At 60.8% G+C, this 21,790-nt stretch overlaps 1 protein-coding gene across 2 annotated transcripts in view; it reads right to left on the bottom strand.

Moving 5' to 3' along the window:
• The window catches only part of PDE9A (phosphodiesterase 9A), an 88,447-nt gene extending 80,429 nt beyond the window's left edge, over positions 1-8,018 (bottom strand). Inside the window, exon 1 of one of the 2 annotated variants that reach the window (XM_042955830.1) lies at positions 7,910-8,018. In XM_042955830.1, the coding sequence (XP_042811764.1) occupies positions 7,910-7,978 (69 nt within the window). In that variant the 5' untranslated portion in view covers positions 7,979-8,018. Of the gene's footprint in view, positions 1-594; positions 704-7,909 lie in introns of those variants that run through there. The other variant, XM_042955831.1, reaches the window with a different exon arrangement.
• Between the last annotated feature and the right edge of the window lie 13,772 nt (positions 8,019-21,790).

The following is a 21,790-nucleotide window of genomic DNA, read 5'->3' on the forward strand; positions in this document are numbered from 1 at the left end:
AGCCCGGGCAGCGACCAGCCAGACCAGCCACACACCGTGAGCCCAAGCCCTGCTCGCTTCAACAGCACAATTACTGTTGAGTGCTTGTGGCATCCACACCCCTTCCGGCAAATCAATGAAGCTGGAGCCTGGAGCCCTAATGCGGCCGGTGGGGGGTGGGCAGGCTGTCCCCGTTCATCCTGCGCAGCAGGCGTGGCAGGGTCAGCGGCCACCCCGCCCGCCCTCCCTCCTCTCCGCAATCCCGGGGCCCCACCTCTGGACCGGCGAGAAGAGAAAGGAAAGGCAAGTGTGGCTCCTCTCTTCGGTGAGAAGGCTGGGGGGCAGGAGGGTGGATGTAGGGCTGCCCCGGGAAGCACGGTGTCCCTGGGCGGGAAGCATCTCTGCATGTCACAGAGCGCGCCTGGACACGGGCCGGGCGCGGGGACTGACGGCCAGCTGCCCGGGAGCCACCTGCCGCCCCGCAGCGGGAAGCCGGGGGTCTCGGCGAGGCCCTCCCAACAAGACACGGGCATCTGACTGCCTTCCGTCCGCAGCGTGAATAGATAAACTCTCAACAAATCAATACAAGCGGCGAGGGCTCTATGCGGCACTCACCACAGACTGGCCCCGCTTCGGCCCTGGACACACAGTCCTGTGTCTCATCCGAACGACCCCCGAGGGAGACGCTCCCTCCACCCCCCTTCACGGATGGAGCCACCGAGGCACGTAAGGAACTTGCCTGCGTGCCCCAGAATCCGGGCTCTGGACTGGGACATCATAATGTCGGTACGTGGACAGAGCGTCACTGAATCTGAGAAGCGCCCACCCTCCCCGAACTGTTTACCGTCCCCGCCTGTAACATGTCACCCTTCACGGCCACAGCACACACCACGTCCTCGATTAACGCAACTGTGGCCAGGAAACGGCGGAGGGCTTTGGGGAGGACACCGCTTTTCAGAAAAGACAATAAGAGTGCCACCACAGCACGGCCCGCGCTTTGCACGCTGAGGAAAGAAGGGAAACGACAGAGGTTGAAAGACCGTCAGGCAGGTTCACCGAGAGTGGAACGGAGAGACAGAACGTGGGCCATACACGCGGGGGGATGTTATTCAGTCTTAAGAAGTCAGGAAGCGGACCCATGCCACAACGTGGACGGACCCCAAGGACATCGTGCTCAGGGAAACGCGCCAGGCACAGAAGGACGAGGACTGATTCCATTCGTCCGAGGGGCCCGGAGAGTCAGGTCCACGGAGACGGAGCAGAGGGTGGGCGCCGGGGGCTGGGGAAGCGGCATGTACTGGGGACACAGTTTCGGTCGGGGAGGATGGTCGGTGGGGATGCTGGTGACCTGACTGTGACTCTGTTTCATGCCCCAGAGCTCCACAGCCAGGAGTGGTTAAGATCATAACTTTTATACATATTTTCTTAAGTTGACTTATTTATTTTGAGAGGGCGCGCACGTGTGAGAGAGTCCCAAGCAGGCTCTGTGCTGTGAGCGCAGAGCCTGATGCAGGGCTCGATCCCACAAACGCTGGGATCGTGACCTGAGCCGAGATCAAGCGTCGGACGCTTAACCGACTGAGCCACCCAGGCGCTCCCAATTTTATATGTATTTTGCTATAATTTAAAAAAAAAGTCACGCAGGGCACCTAAAGCTAACTCGATGAGACTTTCTGGCTCTACTTTAACGCTCTAGACCGTGTTTTTAGGGGTACTGCTTCTGTTCAGGCAAACGTTCCCCTCGGGCAATTAGCTTGGGGATTCGGGGAGCAGGCGTGGTACCGCGGTGGGGGCGAGGGGGGACAGGAGGACAGGGAGGGTGCGCTCAAGGCAAACGAACCACACCGTCAACTACAGACATTTGTTTTTTTGAGGTTGCAACCGTCTGGGGCCATCTCCCGCCACGTGGCCGCGTGCCCAACACACCCGGGGAGAGACGCCGCGTGCTCCTCGCGCTCCCGCAGGTGGCTCTTGACGTGCGCGCTTAGGATATTTTTTGCTCAGAAAGATCCGGAACCCTGGGAACGCAGACACTCGACCACCAAGCGGGAGGAGACGGCCCCGGGAGCCGAGTAAGAGGCTGTGGGTCCAGCTCCAGTTCGGGGCCGGGGTCGCTAACTTGCAAACCACGCCGGCTTCGAGCGGTCCCGCGGCCTGGAGCTCGTGCCTCCGCGGAGGATGGGAATGTTGGACCTGGATGTGCCTCGGGGCGGCCGCCTCTCAGCTCGTTGTCCGCATGCCCGAGGGGGGAGTTAGGACGTGCAGGGACATCCTTCCTAGGGGCAAGATCAGCTGGCGGGTTGCTGTCGAGGTGGATACTTGGGGGGCCCTCCGCGTCTTCTGGGGACTCTCTTATCCCCTTTTGCTGGGGGAAGGGCCTTGGGGACGTGCCCACCACTCCCAGGAGGCAAAGCCAGGGTGTGGGGACCCAGCCTCCAGGGAGCCACGGCTGCCTGTGCCCCCCCCCCCCCCCCCCCCCCCCCGGTCCCTGCCGTCCCACCGCCGGGCCGGGCCCTGGGCTCTTCATCAACGGCACTGACATCGGCGGCTTGGCCGTGTCCCTGATTCGTCTTTCATTTGCAAGTCATGTGAGCTGTCTGAGGGGACACCAAGCCCTTCCTCTGCCCTTGCTTTCCTTCCCTGAAGACCAGAGCTGTGCTCCGCACGTCTTTGAGGCCACGGCGGCCCCGGGGAAGCCGCTGGCCCAGGCCGCTCGGGGCTCCAGGGGTCGTGTTTCCAGCAGGCATCCGGGGTCCTGGGGGCTGAGTTCGGGCTCGCGGTGGCCTCACAGAGATGCGGACAAGTGACAAGAGTGCTGCTTCGGCTCCTGCCGCGGTCTCCCAGGGGAGAGGGAGGGGCAGGGGGTGGCGGGGGGGGGGTGGGTGTCGGGCCGGGGGCTGCTATCAGGACAGGACGTGAGCCTCCCTGCGGGGCCACCTCCTCCCTGGGCACTCTGCCTGTCACTTGGTGCCATCCGTGGTCACCCCATGGGGGCGCCTCTGCCGTGCCCGCCGTACCAAGGAGAAGGCGACTTCCCTCGGGCTTCCTGGCGGTCAAGCGACAGAGCCGGGTCTGCGGGGCCCGTGGTCCTCGCCACTCTGTGCGGTCACCCCTCCAAGACAGGGTGAGCTGCAGGCCGTCTGAGAGATCTCCGGGTCCTTCTGTTTAAGAGACCTTCGGGCCACGGCGAACGGGAAGGGGGAGGGAGACCAGTGGTTCCCTGACTCGTCGGTGCCCTCGGGCTAGACAGGATTGGACAGGCCTCCTCTCCGAGAGGTGTCCGGTCGATCTACTTGTCCAGTAAGAGACCGGACACCCCCGTTCTTGTTACATCCCCCCCTCCCAGCTCCCACCCAGCTGGAGACAGAGGGGTCATCGCAAGCCCAGGGGGACAGACCTGGAGGCAACACGCCTCCTCCCCCATCACTACCAGACCATCTCCAGCTGGAGACCCTCTCCGAACCTGGGCGTCTCCGAACTTGGCGATTAGCTTATGTTACCATTTCAAGTATCCACTTAAATATCGTTAAGTTACAAACACTTAAAGGAAGAGAAGCAGACTGCGCTGGAGGATGGCCACGGGGAGTCGCCGTCACCTGGCGGTCGTGCAGGGGTAACAGCGGCGCCCAGGCCCCGAGAACTCGCGACGGGTCGCGCGGCCAGTGGACGTGGTCCTGCAAAATGGAGCGGAGGCCCCTCCGTCGTCGGCTCTGCACGTGGGCAGGGCACACATCTCGGATTCCAAAGGACAATTTCACCAGGCTCTGCCAGGTGGCAAGACAGACATATTTTCCAGGAAGGGGGGAGATACCCCAAAGGGGGTCTCCGGGCCTGGCTGTGTTGACCACATGCGGGGGGGGGGGGGGGCCAGGGGGCAGCTCCACGTTTCGCAAAAGAGAAGGTGGGGTTTCCCTAAAGAAGTGTAGTAGCTGTTTGTGCCCAAGGCAAGAAAGGAAGGCAGAGGAGCCTGGAGTCCCTTGGAGGGTGCAGGGCTGGAGCAGGGCGGGTGGCGGGCACAGGGAGGCAGGCGGCGGGGAGAGGGACGGCGGGCAGGGCTGTTGGAGGCCTGGCCGCAGAGGAAACCGCAGGGACTCAACGGGACCCAGGCACTGCAGGCCCAGGCTCTGGGGACCACGGCTCCTGGTGAGAAGGGACGACAGCCGGGTGCACTGGGGCGGAGGGACCGCAGTCAGCGGGTGGGGCGACCGCAATCGGTGAACCCAGCACAGTCTCTCACAGATACTAGAACAACTTTCCAACACCGCTCTCCGCTTTCGGGTTTTCTCATTTGTTCCCTCGTTTTAGAGCAGACACAGCTTCACCAAGTCAAGCGGCCGTTTGCTTCTGGGGACCTGGGCTCCAGGTTCAGAGTGAGGCTGGGGTCCCAGCTGCGGTGAGGCTGGGACAAGAATGCAATGGCTCGGAGTGGGGGAAGGGAACGTACCCATTAAGCCCCCCACGTCCTGCTCCGCCCCCGTGTCCTTCTGTCCGTCCCGGGGCGCCCTGCGGCAGCTGTGGTTGCCTATTTGTGAGGTCATCACTGGGGGGAACGGCATCGTGGGTGTCACGGTCACACCGGACCCAGCGCTCAGCACACGGTAGCTGTTCAACAGCTCGTCGGGACAGCGGGCTAAGTGACTCGCCTTGTCCCGTTGATTCTACGTCAAGCGGCACTGGAGGTTCGTGCACCTTACGAAGAGGTTAAGGACCGCGCCCAGGCCATGTGGACGGAGGGGTGAGGCTCTGAGAGTGTGGCCCGCGGTCGGCCTGGCTCTGTGTGCTGCCTTTGTGTGTGTGTGTGTGGGGGGGGGGGGGGCAGGAGGGGCGCGGGCCCCAAGCAGAAGGCACCTGTGCCCTCCGAGCCCACTGTGCACAGCCTCTGAAGGGAAGCTCGCAGGCGAAAGATCGATTCCCCAAGGCGGTCCGAGGATCCCCCCAGTTCCCACTGCTGTTGTCACACTGTATGCCCCGGGGACTGTATGTGATGGGCGCGTCTGGAGTTGCCTTCATGTCAAAAAGCACTGAACCAACTATCCGATGGCTGCAACGGTGTCACCGGGCACCTGAGACGCCCCAGCCTCATCACCCCAGGACAGGGAAGGCGGCCTCCCTTCGGACAACTCCGGACCATCCCCCTAAGCTCTGTTGGACCCGGTTCTATCTGTGGGGGTCACTGCTGGGGGCGTTCTTCCCCTGCATCTGTGCCCTCTCTGGGGGGAGCGTGCAGTGACCAAGAGCCGGGTGAGTCGCGGAGCACAGGGCAGAAATAAGGCGGAGCCCAGGACTGATGACCAGGGGGGCAAAGCAGCGCAAACGCCAGAAGACACGCGCCTCAACCCTCCCCCGTCCCCCCATCACGCTTTCCCCTTGGAAGCAACGTGGGGTCTGTGTCCACGGCCTTCGGTGGGGGAGAAGAGCTCTGCTGGGTTAAAGGGAGACAGAGCGCGGCCAGCACGCGGGGACCTTTCAGAATCAACCGGGCGCCTGTGACCTTAAGGAAGGAGGGCGCAGCCACAGAAAACACCGCTGGAAATGCTCTCGGCAGAGACGTCTGACGTCCCCACGGTGCTGCTGGGCGTGCGGTGAGTGGCCCGTTGTCATTTTCCGGCACGTGCCTGGAAACCCCAAATGCGTCGGCTCTGCCCAGGGCTGCAAGTCCAGCCGAGCCTCCGACAGCGTCAAGGGCAAAGGCAGAGCGCTCCGAGCAAGGTCGAGGAACAGTAACAGGGGCTGCAGACGCCTGCCCGCACTTCCCCTCCCCTGCGCGCCGCGGCCAGAGGCCGTTCGTGGCCGGAGCCGGGGGTGGGCGCCTGATGCCCACCCTGGTCCCGCAGCCCCAGGCGCTCTGGCCGCCCGCTCTTGCTGCTTCCCAGGCCAGTCTCTAAAGCAGATGCGATTGTCCCACTTTTCGGATGCGGAGGCCAGCTCCGCCGCGGGGGGACTTGCTCAGAACCACGGGAAGGGGTGGAGCCGCCCCGGGCAGCAGATTGGGCCCCTAGGAGGCCGCGGCCTCCCCGCTCCCGAGGGCGGGTGTGCCTTCAAGGGCTGCCTTCTGGAAGTCGCCCCCACCCCAGGTGCGTCGGCTCCTGTACGCCAGCCTGCCCGCACCGCCGGCGGAGCCCCCAGACTCAGCCCTCCCCTCGCACCCTCCGACACCTGCCTTCCGCTTTTCACCCGCTTCCGGTCCAGCTTCTCGGGAGAGACCTTTGGGAAACTCTGGGGGAGAAGCTGTCAGTGCTGACCCGGCGGCAGGGTCTCATCTCACCTCTTTCGAAAGATCGAGGGGGCCGGCCTCAGAGAAGTCTCATCCGGCAGGGCGGGAGAGCGTGTGCTCGTGTGTGTGCAGGCGGGTGTGCGGGTTTGTGTTTGTGCGCGTGTGTGCTGTGTGCACGCATGGTTTCGCGCGCACGTTGTGCGTGGAACCACGCGTGCACGCGTGTAAGTGCGTGTGTGGGGCTGCGTGTGCGTGCGCCTGAAGTGGGGCCGTTTCTTCCTCTGAGGAGGCCGTTGAGGCTCCTGAGCGGTCCGGCAAACGCCTAGTCCTGGAAGTCGGGGGGCCGGAGGTCCGTCCTGACCACCTGCCCAGCGCTCATGAAACGAGAGGGTTGCCAGCCTGCCCTTGCAGATGCTTCCTGTTCCCTGCTCTCTGATTCGACCAGGGCGGGCTGGGGTGGGGGAAGGGTGGGTCCTCACGTCCCCGGGACGGACATGGGGACAGTGGCAGTGAGGGTGGCTTGTTGGCAAGCTGGCAGAGGCACTCCGGATCTCTCGGAGAGACCCTCTCCTGCCCCCTGCCTACTCCGTGACTGGCGGGGGCACCCTCCCCTGGCTTCCTGGCAGGGGTGGGGGTGGGGGGTCCTGGAGAAGAGAAGGGGAGAGACGGCAGCTACGGGGGCTTCTGTGAAATGTGCAGCTGAAGAATGGAAGTCATTGCCTCACGGTGGCTTCCCCCCCTCCCCCGGGGCCTTCAGGAAGAGCTGAAAATCCCCCCTCCAAGCCAGCTTTCTTATTGTCCCTCTCTGCCAATCAGAGGCACGGGTCCAGGACTCTCTGGGCTCAGGCCAGGGGTTTAGAAAGGGAGGGGCCCGGGACAAAGAGGGGGGGGGGTCTGTCCCAGAAGCCTCTCCTATGAGACTCAAGTTGGTTAGGGTCACTGGACATCTGGAGGGCTTCATGTCTCCAGAGAAGGGCAGAGGGACCACAGAGCCTGTCGCTTTGTGGGGGGGAGGGGATCAGCAGCCTCAGGGAGCCCCCTTTGCGGTCAGAGCTGACCGCCTGCCTGGGAGGGGACACGGAGGGAGTGGGGGCAGGTACGAGAGTCCCTTCTCTCTAAGACCCCCATCCCCCCTCTGCACCTGCTCCCCACTGGGCAGGAGGCACTGCTACTGGCCGGGGGTGGGGGGGTGGCGGCACACTCGGTCACCCTCAGTGCCACGGTCACCATCCCTGCGCGGGGACACATCCCCCAGGGCTGCCCATCGCTGCCCACTGGCTCGGCGGTGTCCGCTTCGGGGTCGTTTGGAGCGAAATGAAAGGCTTAACGTACCAGCCCTCTGAACATGCAAACTCAACCGGATGAGATCTGTTACAGAGAAAGCTCTGCCCATGAGGCGGAAAAAATACCCCCGCGTGGGTCGTCCCCTTTCCACGGGGCCGAGGCGTGGGGATGCCAGCTCCGCAGGGCCCCGCCGTCCCCCAGCCCAAGTTGTCAGAGGCTGCAGCCCGGACCCACCACGCGCGGACGCACAGACGACGGTCCCCCACCCGCCGCGGCGACCCCCCCCCGCGCGCGTCGCCCTTCACCCGGGGAGGGGCCACGGCCCGGGATCACAGGGCCACGGCGCTGACGGGGGGAGGGGGGTGGGGGGCGCGGACGGAGCACAGGGGTGGGGGCACCCAGCGGGGGCTGCAAGGGCGGGGAGGAGGCTACCTTCTGAATGCGCCCATCGATGTCCAAGTAGATGGCCTTGGGCCGGTAGCTGGAGGAGCCGGACCCCATCTTGTGCGCCGAGCGGCTGCACTTGGACTTTTTACTGTACTTTCTCGACGCCAGCCGCCGCGGGGAGGGCGGGGAGTGGGAGGGAGGAGGGGGCGGCGGCGGGAGGGAGGAGGAGACCAGCCAACCAGAGCGCCGCGCCGCACCGGTGCGGGCTCTGCCGCCGCCTCTGGCGCGCGCGTCTAGGCTCGTGCTCCGCCTCCGGCCTCGGCCTCCCCCCTCCTCCCTCCGCCCCCTCCTCCTTCCCCCGTTTCCCTCCCACCTCCTCTCTCCCTCCTCCCCCTCCCCCTCCCTCCCGATTCCTCCCCTTCCCTCCCTCCTCCTCCCACCTCTTCCCTCCTCCCTCTTCCCTCCCTTCCCACATTAGGGCACACCCCCTCTTCTTCCGCTTGACTCCAGCCTCCTTGGGGACCAGGCCAAGAGAGAAGCCTATCTCCAAGTGACCTCTGGACAGGTGCCCATAGCGAGTGACCCCTCTGGCTGCAGGCTGGTCACCTCCCCATGTGACCAGATTCCCACAGTAACCCCCTCTAGCTGCCGGCTGGTCACCCCTCTGCCGGCCAGAAAATCCCATAGCGACCCCCTCTGGCTGCAGGCTGGTCACCTCCCCACACGGACAGTTGCCCATAGTGACTCCTTTGCCCCAGGTGGCTAATCAAACACATCAGGGACTGGGGGCACCCCCCCCCCCAGGCTACCTGCAGTCATTAGCCAACCCCCGCCCCCTTTCACATCGGGCACCTCCCCCGGGTTCAGCCTCCCCCTGCTGCGATTGCTATCCTCGCCTAATTTGACGAGGAAATGAGAAAAGTTGCTTCTCATTCATGCACGTCCCTCGCCTAAGTTTTCCGTACATCCTCGGGACTGACAGCCTCTCCCAGCTGCACCCAGAGCTGAAATGGCAATTTTATTTCTGTCCTTACTGGAGCCAGAGTGAGGATTACCCAGCCACCGGCTCTGTGCTGGTTTCCGCGCTGTTCTGCCCACCCTCCCCACACCTGGTTCGTGGCTACAGGGAGTGTGGGAAAGGCAGGAGGGAAAGAGAAGGGATTTCAGGCAGCGAGTGATCTGCAGACCACAGTGGGGGCTCCTTTGTGGCTCCCAGTTCTCTGGGATCTCCCAGTGGGAACCCGATGGGGGGAGGGCTGGTGAAAACCGGGTGTTGCTTTTTGAGAGAGGGCCCGGTGCACACAGGCTCCTCCCGCCCTCCACGCCGGCCCGAGCCAGCCTGACCACTGCCAACGGTCATCGCCTTTGCCTTCTCTGGCCACCCGGTTTTCACCTGGTGCCCAGGCTTTCCAGAGTCTCCCCGCCCCCCCCCCCCCCCCCCCGCCCAGCCACACGGAGCACTGGCCAGGCTGGAGCCCCGGGGAAGGTGGGGCTCATCGTCTTTAGGCGAAGTGGTCTTCCTCACTCAGCCTTTGGACAGTCGGGCACGTGTGGCTTCATGTCCCCGTAGCGTTGCCCTGGCCTCCAGCCCAGCGAAGGGGCCACGTCGGAGCCTGGGCACACGAGACTTGATTCGGAAGTGACTAGGGGGAGATAGAGGGCAGCAAGGGAACTTTGGTGCGGGGGTGGCCTCGTTTGGGTGGCTGTCGTCGGTCACCTGACTCACAGTTGTGATCACGTGCCCCCAGAAAATTGGAGCAAGCACTGTTGTCATGGTTCAGTTCTGTTGTCGAATGTTCTGATGCTGTTTGGGCTGAGCCAGCGATGGGTCCGTGGGGCTGGTGCGCCGTGTGGTGTGGGAATCTCACCACCCAGCAGATGGCTCATTAGCCCGGTGCTTGTTTATTCCCTGTGTCTTACAGTCATCTGGTCTGACCCTCTCCAATCATCTCCCTCTGGCGCCCCGGAAAGGCCGTGTGCGGCTCTCCGCGGAGCTCTGGGTCCCAGATCGGAGCGTGGGGCTCTGTGACTGCTCCCGGCGTCCCGGGCGGGGGGGGGGGGTGGCGTCCTCACACTGGCTGGCTGGGTCTGGATTCAGAATAATAATCACTCTCCTGAGTGTTTCCTGGACCGGCCCTGCGCACACATTCTCGTTCAGGGAGCCCGCAGCCGTTGGGGGCCCAAGAGGATTACCCGCCGTCACCTTATTCCCGAGCGGGCCGGCGGATCTAGCCAGCACTGTCCTCACTGTGCGTCGCTGCGTCTCTAGGAGCTGGCGGTCAGGAGGGAAGAAACACGGTCTTGGGCCTGGAGGAGCTGGCGTTTCTCTGGGACACAGACGAGACGGGACAGACAAACGTGACCTGTGGCCTGTGGGGTCATGAGGAGTGCGAAGGAGAGAAGTCACGGGGGAAGGAGATACAAACTGGGGCACGTGGGGAGCTGACATAGACAGCACACAGGCGTCGGGGAGCCAGGAGCAAAGAACCTTCTAGCGAAGGGTGGAGAGGCTCCACGCCAGTGCGGCCGGTGGGCGGGAGGGAGTGGAGGGGGGGGCCTGGAGTGGGAAGTGAGGTCCCAGAGACGAGGGGGCGGCAGGCCCCCATGTGGACCGTGCAGGTGACCCGGTGGCACTCTCCTTGGCCAGCCCCACGGGATGTGGTCTACTCTAGTGTTGGTGTTTGGACAGGATCATCCCGCTGCTGGCCAGCAGGGCTGTGGCAGGGAGAGCCGAGAACACACCCCTACGGTAACGTTTGTTAAGAACACTGGTGGTTGGACCAGGGCCGTGAGAAGTGGCTGGAACCTGTAACCACTGGGGAGGTTGCTCAGATCTTTCCTTTCTGCTCATTGCTTAGGTTGACATTATTTCTGCTTTTTGCCCTCCTTCCCTTTTATATAATGTGGCCCTGCCTAAATTCATACTTCTTCATCCTGGATGGCCCCTAGGGTAGGCTCGGAGGGGCCAGCTCTCCCCTCTGTGCACCAAATCAGCCCAAGCGTCTCCCCGGTGTCCTTGACCTGTGTTCCTGACCCTGGCTTGGCCACCAGGAATGCAGCCAACGTAAGTTCCCAGAATCAAGACAAAAACGAAAGAAACCGCCTGCCTCTGCCAGGTGGGCTGGGGGCGGGGGGCAGGAGCCCCAAGAGCGTTATAGGAACTTGGCCGCTGCGTTCGCATAGTCCCAGGGGGAGTCCCAGGGAAGGAAGCTTATGATTGTCTGGGAGGTCCGAGAGCCAGATCCTGCCCGAGTCTCACAGGGAAGGGGGAGGAGAAGGAGCCCCCGGAGGCGCGAAGTCCCCCGGCATCTGAGAGCCAGGGCTGGGTCCAGCCTCCGTCTCTGGCCCGCACGTCGACCACATTTCTTCTGGTACCACACACTCAAGCTCGTTCCTGTGCGCAGAACCTACTCTTTTAATCTGCCACAAGGACCGTGCCGAAGGAGACGCCAGAGTCAGGCATCAGGGCCAAAATGAAGATGTCGGGGACTGAGCCGAGACCGGGGCTGGAGGGGCCGGGCCCCGGTCCCCGGGTCCCGCGGCTGTTCATCTCCGGCTCAAGGAGACGAAGCCACACGGGGAGGAGAGAGGGTCTGCCCTGTCCCTTCAGGGTGGGCAGTCTCCGGCAAGGATGCAGAGATGAGGAAGGGGGTTCGGGCACTCGGGAAAAGTCTAGAGGATGTATCCAACCGCAGAGGGAGACACGTGTCCGGAGTGGCCAGGCCAGGCACGGCGTCTTCCCCTGTGGCCGGCAGCGCCCAGCGCTGGCTCTTGGCGGGGCCCCTGGACCGGGACTGGTGGGGGGGGGACGGGGAAATGGGTCAGCGGGCTGCTGTGCCCTGAGGACACCGCCTGCCTGTCCTTTCTTGGGTCTACTTGGTGTTGGTAATAACCATTCTGAAAGGATCCAACCGCCTCCTCTGCCAACTCTTTTTCCGAACCCCGGCGGGGGGTGGGGGTCGCCGAATGAGCGCGTTGAACAAGCAGAGTGTATTAGTGCCCCCCACACACCAGGCACTGAGAGGCCTTATGAAGGGGGATTGGGGCACCCTGGACTCTGGGAGCACCGTGGGGCAGGGAAACGGATGAACTGCCCAGAGATCAGGCACGTCACACTCTGACAGCCGCACCGCCAGCCTCTTGGAGGGACCCGCCTGCTTCACACATACATAACGAACCGAATACCCCACAAACTGCTCTAACCTTCGCGGAAAGCCGTTCGGCAGGATGCGCCAAGAGTTTGAGAACCGGCCTGCCCCGAGCTCCGGGGCAAAGGGAGGAGAAACGTGCAGGCAGCAGCCATCCGGGTGCCAGCGTTCCCGGCGTTTGATTTATACCCACATCAGCTTGTTTCTTTTTATGGCTTTGGTAATTGCAGAATTATGACCGGTTGTAAATGCTTCAAACGGTGCAGTGGAAGAGGCAAAGTCCCATCCGGATCCGGAGGTGGGGACGTCCCCTCTTCCGAACCCGCGCCCCACAGGTCCCTGACACGCGTACGTTCGTTTCTCTTCCCTCGTTCGTCGGTTCCCCACGGGACGGGCCTGGAGATCTTCCCAGCACATCGTGGTTGCCCGTGGTGCAAAACGAACCCGCGTGTGTATCCCTGGGTAGTTGTGCTGTTATTCTGTGCGACTGATTCTTGGAAGTAAGACTTCTGGGTGGGAGTGTGTGCACGGCTCGGTTTTTTATTTTGCTTGATTGCCGTCTGTGACGGTGCGGCTGACGTACGTGCCCGCCGTCAGAAAGCGGGGGTGCCGTGCCGCCGCACTCTCCGCAAAATAAGGTCGACTTAATCCTGTTTGTTTTCCAGTCTGAAGAGGGAAGAGACGTCTTGTTTCGACTTGCATGTCTGTGTTTACGAGCGAGGGGAGACGTCTCTCCTGACTGTGGGCCGTTTGTGTTTCTGTGGCAAATCCATTTGCTTTGCCCTTTGTTTTATTAAAAAAATCTTTTTATTATTGATTAAAATACATTCTTTTTAATGTTATTCATTTTTGAGAGAGAGAGAGAGAGACAGAGCGCCAGCAGGGGAGGGGCGGAGAGAGGGAGGCACAGAATCCGAAGCAGGCTCCAGGCTCTGAGCTGTCAGCACGGAGCCCGACGGTGGGGGGGCTCGAACCCATGAACTGCAAGATCATGACCTGAGCCGAAGTCAGACGCGTAACCGATTGAGCCACCCAGGTGCCCCTTATTATTGATTTTTTTTTTTAACCAGCTCCTTGTGTGCAAAGGATAGCAGCTCATCGACCATCGTGTATTTTACAAATATTTCCTCCAAGTTGCTGGCTTATCTCTCAGCTTTATTCATGGTGTCTTTATAATGTGCCTCTTATGTGTGTAAGGAATCAAGGCCCTTCTTAGTCTTCAGGGGGACTAAACTTCTGGGTTTCCTGCCAGCTTGGAAAGGAAGTACTATTTATAATAAAAAAATTTAAAAAAGAAGAAAGAAAGAAATGACCTGCATTTCCAAAGATTGGCATGGGTTAATTAATTGTGGCACATTTGCCGAGGGGAATCCAACAGGGTAAATCACGACGAGCGTGTGGAGACCCAGGGAAAGGTCACGTGCGGAACCTTCAGCGACGCGGCAGGATCCTCAGAGGCGTTTACACGCAGGCTGCTCGTTCCCGCATACCATCCGTCCGTGGGGCGCGAGCCACACGCTGAAGCTGGACACCTGCCGGGGACAGGACCATCCCGGGCTGCACAGTTGGCACACCGGGGTTGCTCTGCGAAAACCGCCACAGAGCTGAACTGGTTTGGAAAGGGAGTAAGAAATGCTTGTGTGTTCAGGGGGTAGGATTCTAGGCATTTTCTTTCCTTTTCTTTCTCTCTCTCTCTCTCCTTTTAAAGTTTATTTATTTATTTGGAGAGAGACATCGTGAGTGGGGGAGGGGCAGAGAGAGAGGGAGAGAGAGACGATTCGCCGTGGGGCTCGAACTCCTGAACTGTGAGATCAGGGACATGAGTCGAAGCCGGATGCTTAACCGACTGAGCCACCCAGGTGCCCCTGGGCATTGCCTTTTTCAAAACACTTTTACATTCTGTGGTGTTATTTTTGCCATAAAATTGGGCAAAGGGGGAGCATCAGGTGACTGTGTTGAGCGGGACTGACGGGTCCCCTCCCGCCGTCTTAGCAGTGGCTGGATAGGAGAGGACGCATCCCATTTACAAAAGTTGGGCCGTGGGACCCTTGGTTTACCATGCGGTGTGGAGATAGCCTGCTTCCCTGGGCCCTCAGCGGGCCTCCCTCCTCCCCCGCTCCTTGTGGACAGTGATGGCCTCCGTGGGAAGCTGGCTGGCCCGGGCCCTCTTTCTTTCTCTCTCTCGGTCCATTTTCCTTCTTTTTAAAAAAAGTTTATTTATTTTGAGAGAGAGAGAGAGAGCAGGAGGGGCAGAGACAGAGAGAGACAGAGGATTCCAAGCAGGCTCTGTGCTGTCAGCACAAAGCTGGACCCGGGGCTCGATCTAACGCACCTTGAGATCATCGCCTGAGCCGAAATCCAGTCAGACACTTAACCGACTGAGCCACCCAGGTGCCCCTCTCTTGGTCCGTTTTAGCGGCTTCCTCCCGGGGATCCTGCTTCCCCAGCCCCTGTCATCCTTCTGGAGCACGTGTCCCCAGGACCTTCCTACTGGGCCAGTCTGGGCCTGTCACTTCCCTGACTGGCCTCTTTGGGGACGTTTCCTCACCTCCCAGTGTGGTATCGTCCCTGGCATCTGTCTGCCCTGTCCTCGTCCGTCCACACCAAGGAGACACCAGAAACTCACTGTCGCATCTGTGACGTTGCGCCTCATTTCATCGAGAAGAACGTCCCTCCCTGTCTCCTCCCCTTGATCACCTCTTTTTCAAGTTCCATTAAGGTGTCACCTACACGGTGCCAACTTCCCCGAACCCCCTGACCTCGGGAGCCAGGCAAGGAGCTCCTGCCCTGGGCCCCTGAGACCCAGCACACCTCTGCGATCCCACATGTGGCCCCGGACAATTTACATGCCCTCCCTGTGCCTCGGGGTCCTCACCGATCAAATGGGGAGGACGACCCGGCCCGGAGCCCTCTGGAGACCAGTCGGGAGCACCGGCTGATGCGTGGGAGTCCGCCGGCCCAGGGCCTGGCGCGCAGTAGGAGCACGGGGCCGTGTGGTTGTCGTGTCAGGAATAAGCCGCGCTGTGCTGGGCGCGGTGACTACCACCGTCTTCTCCGCTGAATTATGACGTCAGGAGGGAAGACCGAGTTGTGGGGGGTCTTCCCGATGGGGGCCGGCCCTCCCCCTGGGGCTGAGTGGACAAACCACGCCCCGTTAAGGAACGAGTGGCCGTGTGTGATTCAGCGGCCAGCCTTCCTTCTTCACGTGGCCTGTGCTGAATTTTTGGCCTTGCCCTTAATGGACATTAAGAGGGTCCTGGGAGCCAACCGTGCATCCTTGACGCCTTGGCTACGGTGACGTTTCCGAGGACGGAAAGGCTGCCTTGTGCTGACCCTGCAAGGGCGTCTTTTGCCCTCCAGCCTCGGCGTGAACTTGGTTCCCGTCTGCCCCGCGGAGCTGGACAGGTGCACACCGGGAGCTCAGGAGTCGCGCGCTGCAGCCCCGGGGCCTGGTCAGCTGACAGCTGACAGTGGGCTCTCTGGGGCACCCTCACCTGTCCCTGCTCACGTCTGCCGGGCAGACCCCCCCAACTTTCCACCGAGGGTTCGTGCTCCCTGACCTGTGGCACAGACCAGTGCTGACCGCGGCCGCCACCCACCTTTTGGACCGCTGTGCGTTTTCGACTTGCAAACCCTCTCGAGGGACCTTGGCTGGTGTCTCAGGCCGGTTCTCTGCGAGGAGCTCCGAGGTCAGAGGTGAGTGCAACTGACTGACATGTGCCCTGGGTCGGGGGCTGCCGGCCTGTGCGGCAACCCCCAGTCTCTCTGGACCGTGTTCCCTGTATCGGGTCGGGGGCAGAGCGGAGAGCGCGTTCTGGTTCCCAGAGCTGTGTTAACTGCCAGAAGGGCACAGACCGGGCTCGTCGTTGAAAACGAGAGGAGGTTCCAGGCGTGTGAAGGTGGGCCGAGTGGGGGGCTTGCACATGCCGGCCTGGGTCACCCGGGGGGGTCCCAGCTTGCCAACCCACCCCGCCCTCATTTCTGTCCCCGTCACCCCCAGGTTCTTTGGCAAGTGGGGACATGGCTGCCCCAGACACCCGCCCGGCACGCTGGCTTCTTTCTATCCGGGCCCCTGGGCAGGTGCTGGAGACCGTGCTGGGCCACCGAGTGGGTCCTTCGCGCCCCCTGCGTGCAGCAGCGCCCTCGGTGACCGTGCGGGGCAGCTGCAGAATTTTACGTCAGGATCCAGGCTGGTCCGAGAACCCAAATGACCTCCCGGCCCAGGCTGACCCGGTGGCTGTGCGTGGGATCCACGGCAGGCTGATGACGTCATTTCCAGAAATAGGGCCCAGAGTCATTGTGATGCAGACCTGTCCTTGGTTATTTACCGACAGTGTGTGTCTGCAGAGCCTAGCACTCCGGCTCAACGGGATTCCTCCTGGGTGGTCCTTGAGCGCGAGGCTTGTGATTTTGGATGGCTTCCACAACGCCTCGGGGTACCTTAAAAATCCGCCCAATGTGAGTTCTAAGGGGTCAGAGCCGGTACGCATTTCAGTGCAGGAACCTCTTCCGTGAACTCCAAGTTCCGCCCTGGCCACGCCCCTTGTACATTTGTGGTTAATTTCCTAAGTGCCCGCCTGTCCACAGGAGCTGGAGGTTCCCTGTCCCCTGACCTGAGAGCCGCCCTCTCTCTCCCACGGGACCCAAACCAGAGGTGTATGAGGCCAACGGGAGGGGCCTCTGAATCCTCCCAGCAGGTGGGGGACACGGCTCCTTCCTGCCGGTGTCTTCTCGAGCTTCCGCCAAACGCAAGCGCAGAAACCCAAGGCGCCCCTCCGCCAACAGGTGCCAGACTAGAGTTTGCAAACGGTAGCGTGATGGCAAAGAGAGATCTTAACAGTAGGAAAAGCCCGTTCCTTTTTTTTGTTTTCTTTCTTAGCAACTGAGCTGTTACTGGTATTTGTTCATTTAAATCATTTGGGTCTGAGAGCCCGGGACTGGGTGAAGTTCCCGGCGTCGGCTCGTGCGCCTTGGGCCGCCCCCCCCTCAGAAAGGTGCCTCCAGTCTGTCTCTCCAGACTGCAGCTGGGCTGGGTTACGGCTGCCAGAGGACAGCTTTATCACCCCCTGGACACCCCCCACCCCTGCTTTGTTCTACAGCTCCCTTAAATTGCCCTCCCGCCCCCCTCCACCCTCCCCACCCCCCGCCACACCCGTGGATTTCCTTTACCTTCCTTCCTTCCTCCCCCTGGCCGAGGGCCCCTGGCTGCTGGGCCTGGCTTATTCTTACCACCATCATGACACCCTTAAGTGAAGGAGAGCATTTTCCTTGATCAGTGGACCAGATAACCCTGGAGATTTTCCAAGAAGCTTCCACTACGAAATTAGGCCAGGTGGGAGACTGGGGCGGAAACAAAAGGGTTTACCGGAGTCTCTCGTGGCCTGTTTCTGACCGGAACCTCACGAAGGCCAAGCGTGAAGCAGGTGAACTGACGGGATCCATCAGGCCTACCGACCTCTGGGTCCAGCCCGGTTCAGACGACAGCAAATAAAGCTCACCGAGCATCAGTCGGGGTGAAGCACGGGGCCAAGGGCAGGGAGCTGGGAGCCTGGAGCAGGCTTGGGGCAAAGATTTGTGGGGCTGGTTCTGCTCTCTGATGAGCTCGGAGGCAGAGAGGAGGATATAAAACAAAAGCAGACACACCGTTGCCGCCCCCCCCCCGCCCCGCCCCGCACACACGCACAGTGTAAGCCCCTCTCTCTGGGGCGGCTGGAGGAAAGCTCTATCAGTAAATAAGGCACGCACAGTTCTACCAACTTGAGACTTATATTCTGGTGGGGAAACCGACCACAAACACCCCCCTGCCCCAGGACTTGTATTCTGGCGGGGAGATAGGCAATGGAGGAAACACCATACAATACGTTGTATAAATAAATGTACAACACCAGGACAGAGATAAGACCCGTAACGTGACAAATAAAGCAGAGAAAGAGGATAGAGAGTTTCTTAGGCTGACATTGTAGATACTGTGGTCAGGGAAGTCGTCACGGAGGAGGTGACATTTGAGCAGACACTGAGTCAAGTGAAGGAGACTTGTCGGAAAGGAGAGCTGTGCACACGGAGGGAGCAGCAGCGAGGAGAAGCCAGACGCAGCCAGCGCTGGGGTGGGGAGACGGGTCGGTGGGGGAGGCAGAGGAGGGGGCAGGGGTCAGAGAGGCCGGCTTGGCAGGATTTGGGGCTCCATTCTAGGTGTGACGAAAGCCACCGGAGGATCAAAAGCTGCGGCGAGAGCTGACTGACACGGATGCAAGCGGCGTGTGCGAGGAGGCCGGGCTGACCAGGGCCGCGGGTCCTGGGACCAGGAGTCCAGCTCTTCCTTGCTGGGCACCACTGGCTGAATTGCTAAGCCTCAGTTTTCCGCTCTGTAAAATGGGCCCACGGGGCCTTTGCAAGGATTAAATGGTAGAGGTGTATACAGCACCTGGCACGACTATCCGTGCCTTTCTTCTTCCCCGTCCTGACTCTTTATGCTTCCTTCCCTCCCTCCCTCTTTTCCTCCTCCTTCCCTCCTTCTCTCCTTCCCTCCCTCCTTCCTTCCCTCCCTCCCTCCCTCCCTCCTTCTTTCCCTCCTTCCTTCCCTCCTTCCTTCCCTCATTCTCTTCTTCCCTTCCTCCCTCCCTCCCTCCCTCCTTCCCTCCTCCCTCCCTCCTTCCCTCCTTCTCTCCTTCCTTCCCTCCCTCCCTCCCTCCTTTTTTCCCTCCTTCCTTTCTCCCTCCCTCCTTCCCTCCTTCCCTCCCTCCCTCCCTCCCTCTCTCCCTCCCTCCCTCCTTCCCTCCTTCTCTCCTTCCTTCCCTCCCTCCCTCCTTTTTTCCCCTCCTTCCTTCCTTCCCTCCTTCTCTCCTTCCCTCCCTCCCTCCCTCCTTCCCTCCTTCTCTCCTTCCTTCCCTCCTTCCTTCCCTCCCTCCCTCCCTCCTTCCCTCCTCCTCTCCTTCCTTCCTTCTTTCCCTCCTTTCTTTCTTTCTTTTTCTCTCAAATATTTTTTTAGTGTTTATTTATTTTTGAGAGAGAGGGAAAGAGAGAAAGAGCACAAGCAGGGGAGGGGCAGAGAGAGAGAGAGAGAGAGAGGGAGACACAGAATCCGAAGCGGGCTCCAGGCTGAGCTGGCAGCACAGAGCCCGACGCGGGGCTCGAACCCACGAACCGCGAGATCGTGACCTGAGCCGAGGTCGGATGCCAGGCGCCCCGTGCTTTCTAATGTATGTGGATAGAATTGACACCACTGTGTGGAAGCCCTGTGCACGGGATCACGGTTGCCATGGCAGTGGTGATTTTGTCCCCCTCGGGGCAGCGGAGGTTTAAGGGTTGCTAAAGAGGCCCCTTGAGAGCAAGTTGAACACGACAGAAAATTTCTAACGCCCAGCGATGTGTGGCTGCTGGGAGGGTGGCCCCTCCGCCCCTGGGTCACTTCCGTCCTTAATGAGAATCACCTGGGGCCCGGCGCGGGTTTCCCATCCCCCCCACGCCTTCCGCCTTCCAGGAAAGGAGCCCATCCCGCTGACGCATCAGCCAGAGCCCCGCTGGGACGCCTGTGTGCACAGAGCCACCCTTCCCAAAGGCCATCTCCCTGGCGACCAGCCGTCCGCATTTCGGTGGCATTTGAACAGGAGGAGTTCTGTAGCTGTGGTCACAGGACACGCCTGGGGTGTCGTGGACGTCGTCTGCACATGAATCTACTTACTGCCCCTCCTTTCCCTCGCGCACAGAGCAGCAAACCCTGCGGTGCCCTCCGAGGGCCGGCCAGTCCTCAGCCGCATAATACGGCAGGGGGACTCAAGGGGGTCCAGCCACCGTGTAGACGAAAGCTCGGTGCTTCGGCAGACAGTCTGAGCTTCTCCTCTGGACGTGCCCCATAAAAATTCCAATTTTTTGACAATGCGAGACACGGCTTTCCAAATTTCTCCCTGTTCTAAAGCACAGGACGGCACGCAGGGTAAAACGTCATATCCGAGGCGCAGAGCAGGGCTTCCTTACATCCAGGGGTATCAGGACGCTTGGATTTGCAAGCCACCGAAAGCAAAGGCAACGAACGCTCTGATCCGGGTCTCAGTCTGTCTGTCTATCCGTCTGTCTCCCCTCCGCCCAACGCCCCTTCCCCCTGAGGCCCGTGCCAGGGCTGGCTGGCGGCCCGGAGCCCCCGTCCTGTCGGCCCTGTGACCCGAGCAGAGGGTACTTCCTGGGTGCTGGGTGACCAGCGTCCCGGAGGGAACCCGGAGGGCCACACGGCGCCCAGCGTGAGTCACTTCAGCAGGGGCCGAGGTGACTGGGTCACTGCCGAGGCAATACGACCCGTGAGTCACAGGCTGAACAGTTCATGACGGTTTATAAAACCAAGGTTTTATGGTGGAACTGCTCGAGGCTTACAGAAAACTTGCAAAGGTCCTACAGAAAGCTCTCGTATACCCTGCCCGGTGTCCCCGTTGGGAGTGCCCTCTCTTCGTGAGCTACACTTGTCACAGTGAGCGGCTATGGATGCCGTATTCTTTAAAAATTTTTTTTTAAGTTTATTTATTTTGAGGGAGAGATATGACGACTGCGGGAGGGCTGGAGAGAGACGAGAGAGAGAATACCAAGCAGGCTCCGAGCTGTCAGCACAGAGCCCAGCGTGGGGCTGGATCCCATGAACCGTGAGATCCTGACCTGAGCCGAAGTCGGTCGCTCAACCGACTGAGCCCCCCGCCAGGCACCCCCTTGATAACTGTATTCTTATGGCAAGTCCAAGCCTTGGTCAGGGTTTCTTGTTTCGTTTTTGTCTTCTTTTATTTTGCTTCCCTAATATCCTTGGTCTGTTCCGGGATCCAACCCAGGAAGTCCCCTTACATTCGGTCATCAGGTCTCCTGAGGCACCTCTTGGCTGTGACGGTGTCTCAGACCTTCCCGGCTGTCGACGACCTTGCCAGTTTTAAGAAGCCCTCGTCAGCTGTGCCGCCCCTCCGCTGAGATCTGGCTGGTGTTTTTCTCATGATGAGACTGGGGTGTGGGCGGGGGGAGGAAGGCCACAGAGGTTAAGAGCCATTTCGACCGTGTCGTGACCGGGGCGCACGCTGTCAACACGCCCCGTCACTGTCGGCACCGAGCCCGATCCCCGGGCTGGGACGTGCCTGTCAGGCAGCTTCCCTGCAAAGCCAACCCACCGTGCCCTCCCACAGTGTCCTCTTTGGGGGGAGGTCACTGAGCCCAGTCTGCTCGGGAGGAGAGTGAGGCGTGGCCCCCGTCCATTCACAGAAGTGGTTCTGAATTCTTCTGCGTGGGAAATTGGTCTGCTCTCCCCCTACGTATTTGTTTATTCAACCATTTATTTTCTCTGTACGGGCTCTTGGATATTCAGTTTCTTCTCTGGGTTATAACCCACTGTTTATTTTCTTTCTCCAACTGTCCCAGTCTTGGTCACTGGGAGCTCCTTCAATAGGCTCCTGGGTCCCTTTGACATGCCTGTATGTGGGCTCTTCCTCCCTCCCTCCCTTCCCCCCTCCCTCCCTTCCTCTCCTTCCTTCCTTCCTTCTTTTCTTCCTTCCTTCCTTTCTTCCTTCCCTCCTTCCTCTTTCTTTCTTTCTTTCTTTCTTTCTCCCTCTTTCTCTCCTTCCTTCCTTCCTTCCTTCCTTCCTTCCTTCCCTCCCCTCCCTCCCTCCTTCCTTCCTTCCTAATTCCTTACTTTCTACAGCTGCAAGATACTCGGCTTATCTTGTATAATTCCTACCCTAGTCCTGGATCAGCCATTTCCACAGGAACCCTGGGGCCTCAGACTGGAGGATGGTGTGTGAGACCAACACCTGGGCTGGGT

Source organism: Panthera leo, chromosome C2 (genome assembly GCF_018350215.1).
Source record: "Panthera leo isolate Ple1 chromosome C2, P.leo_Ple1_pat1.1, whole genome shotgun sequence".
Classification (NCBI taxonomy): Eukaryota; Metazoa; Chordata; class Mammalia; order Carnivora; family Felidae; genus Panthera; species Panthera leo.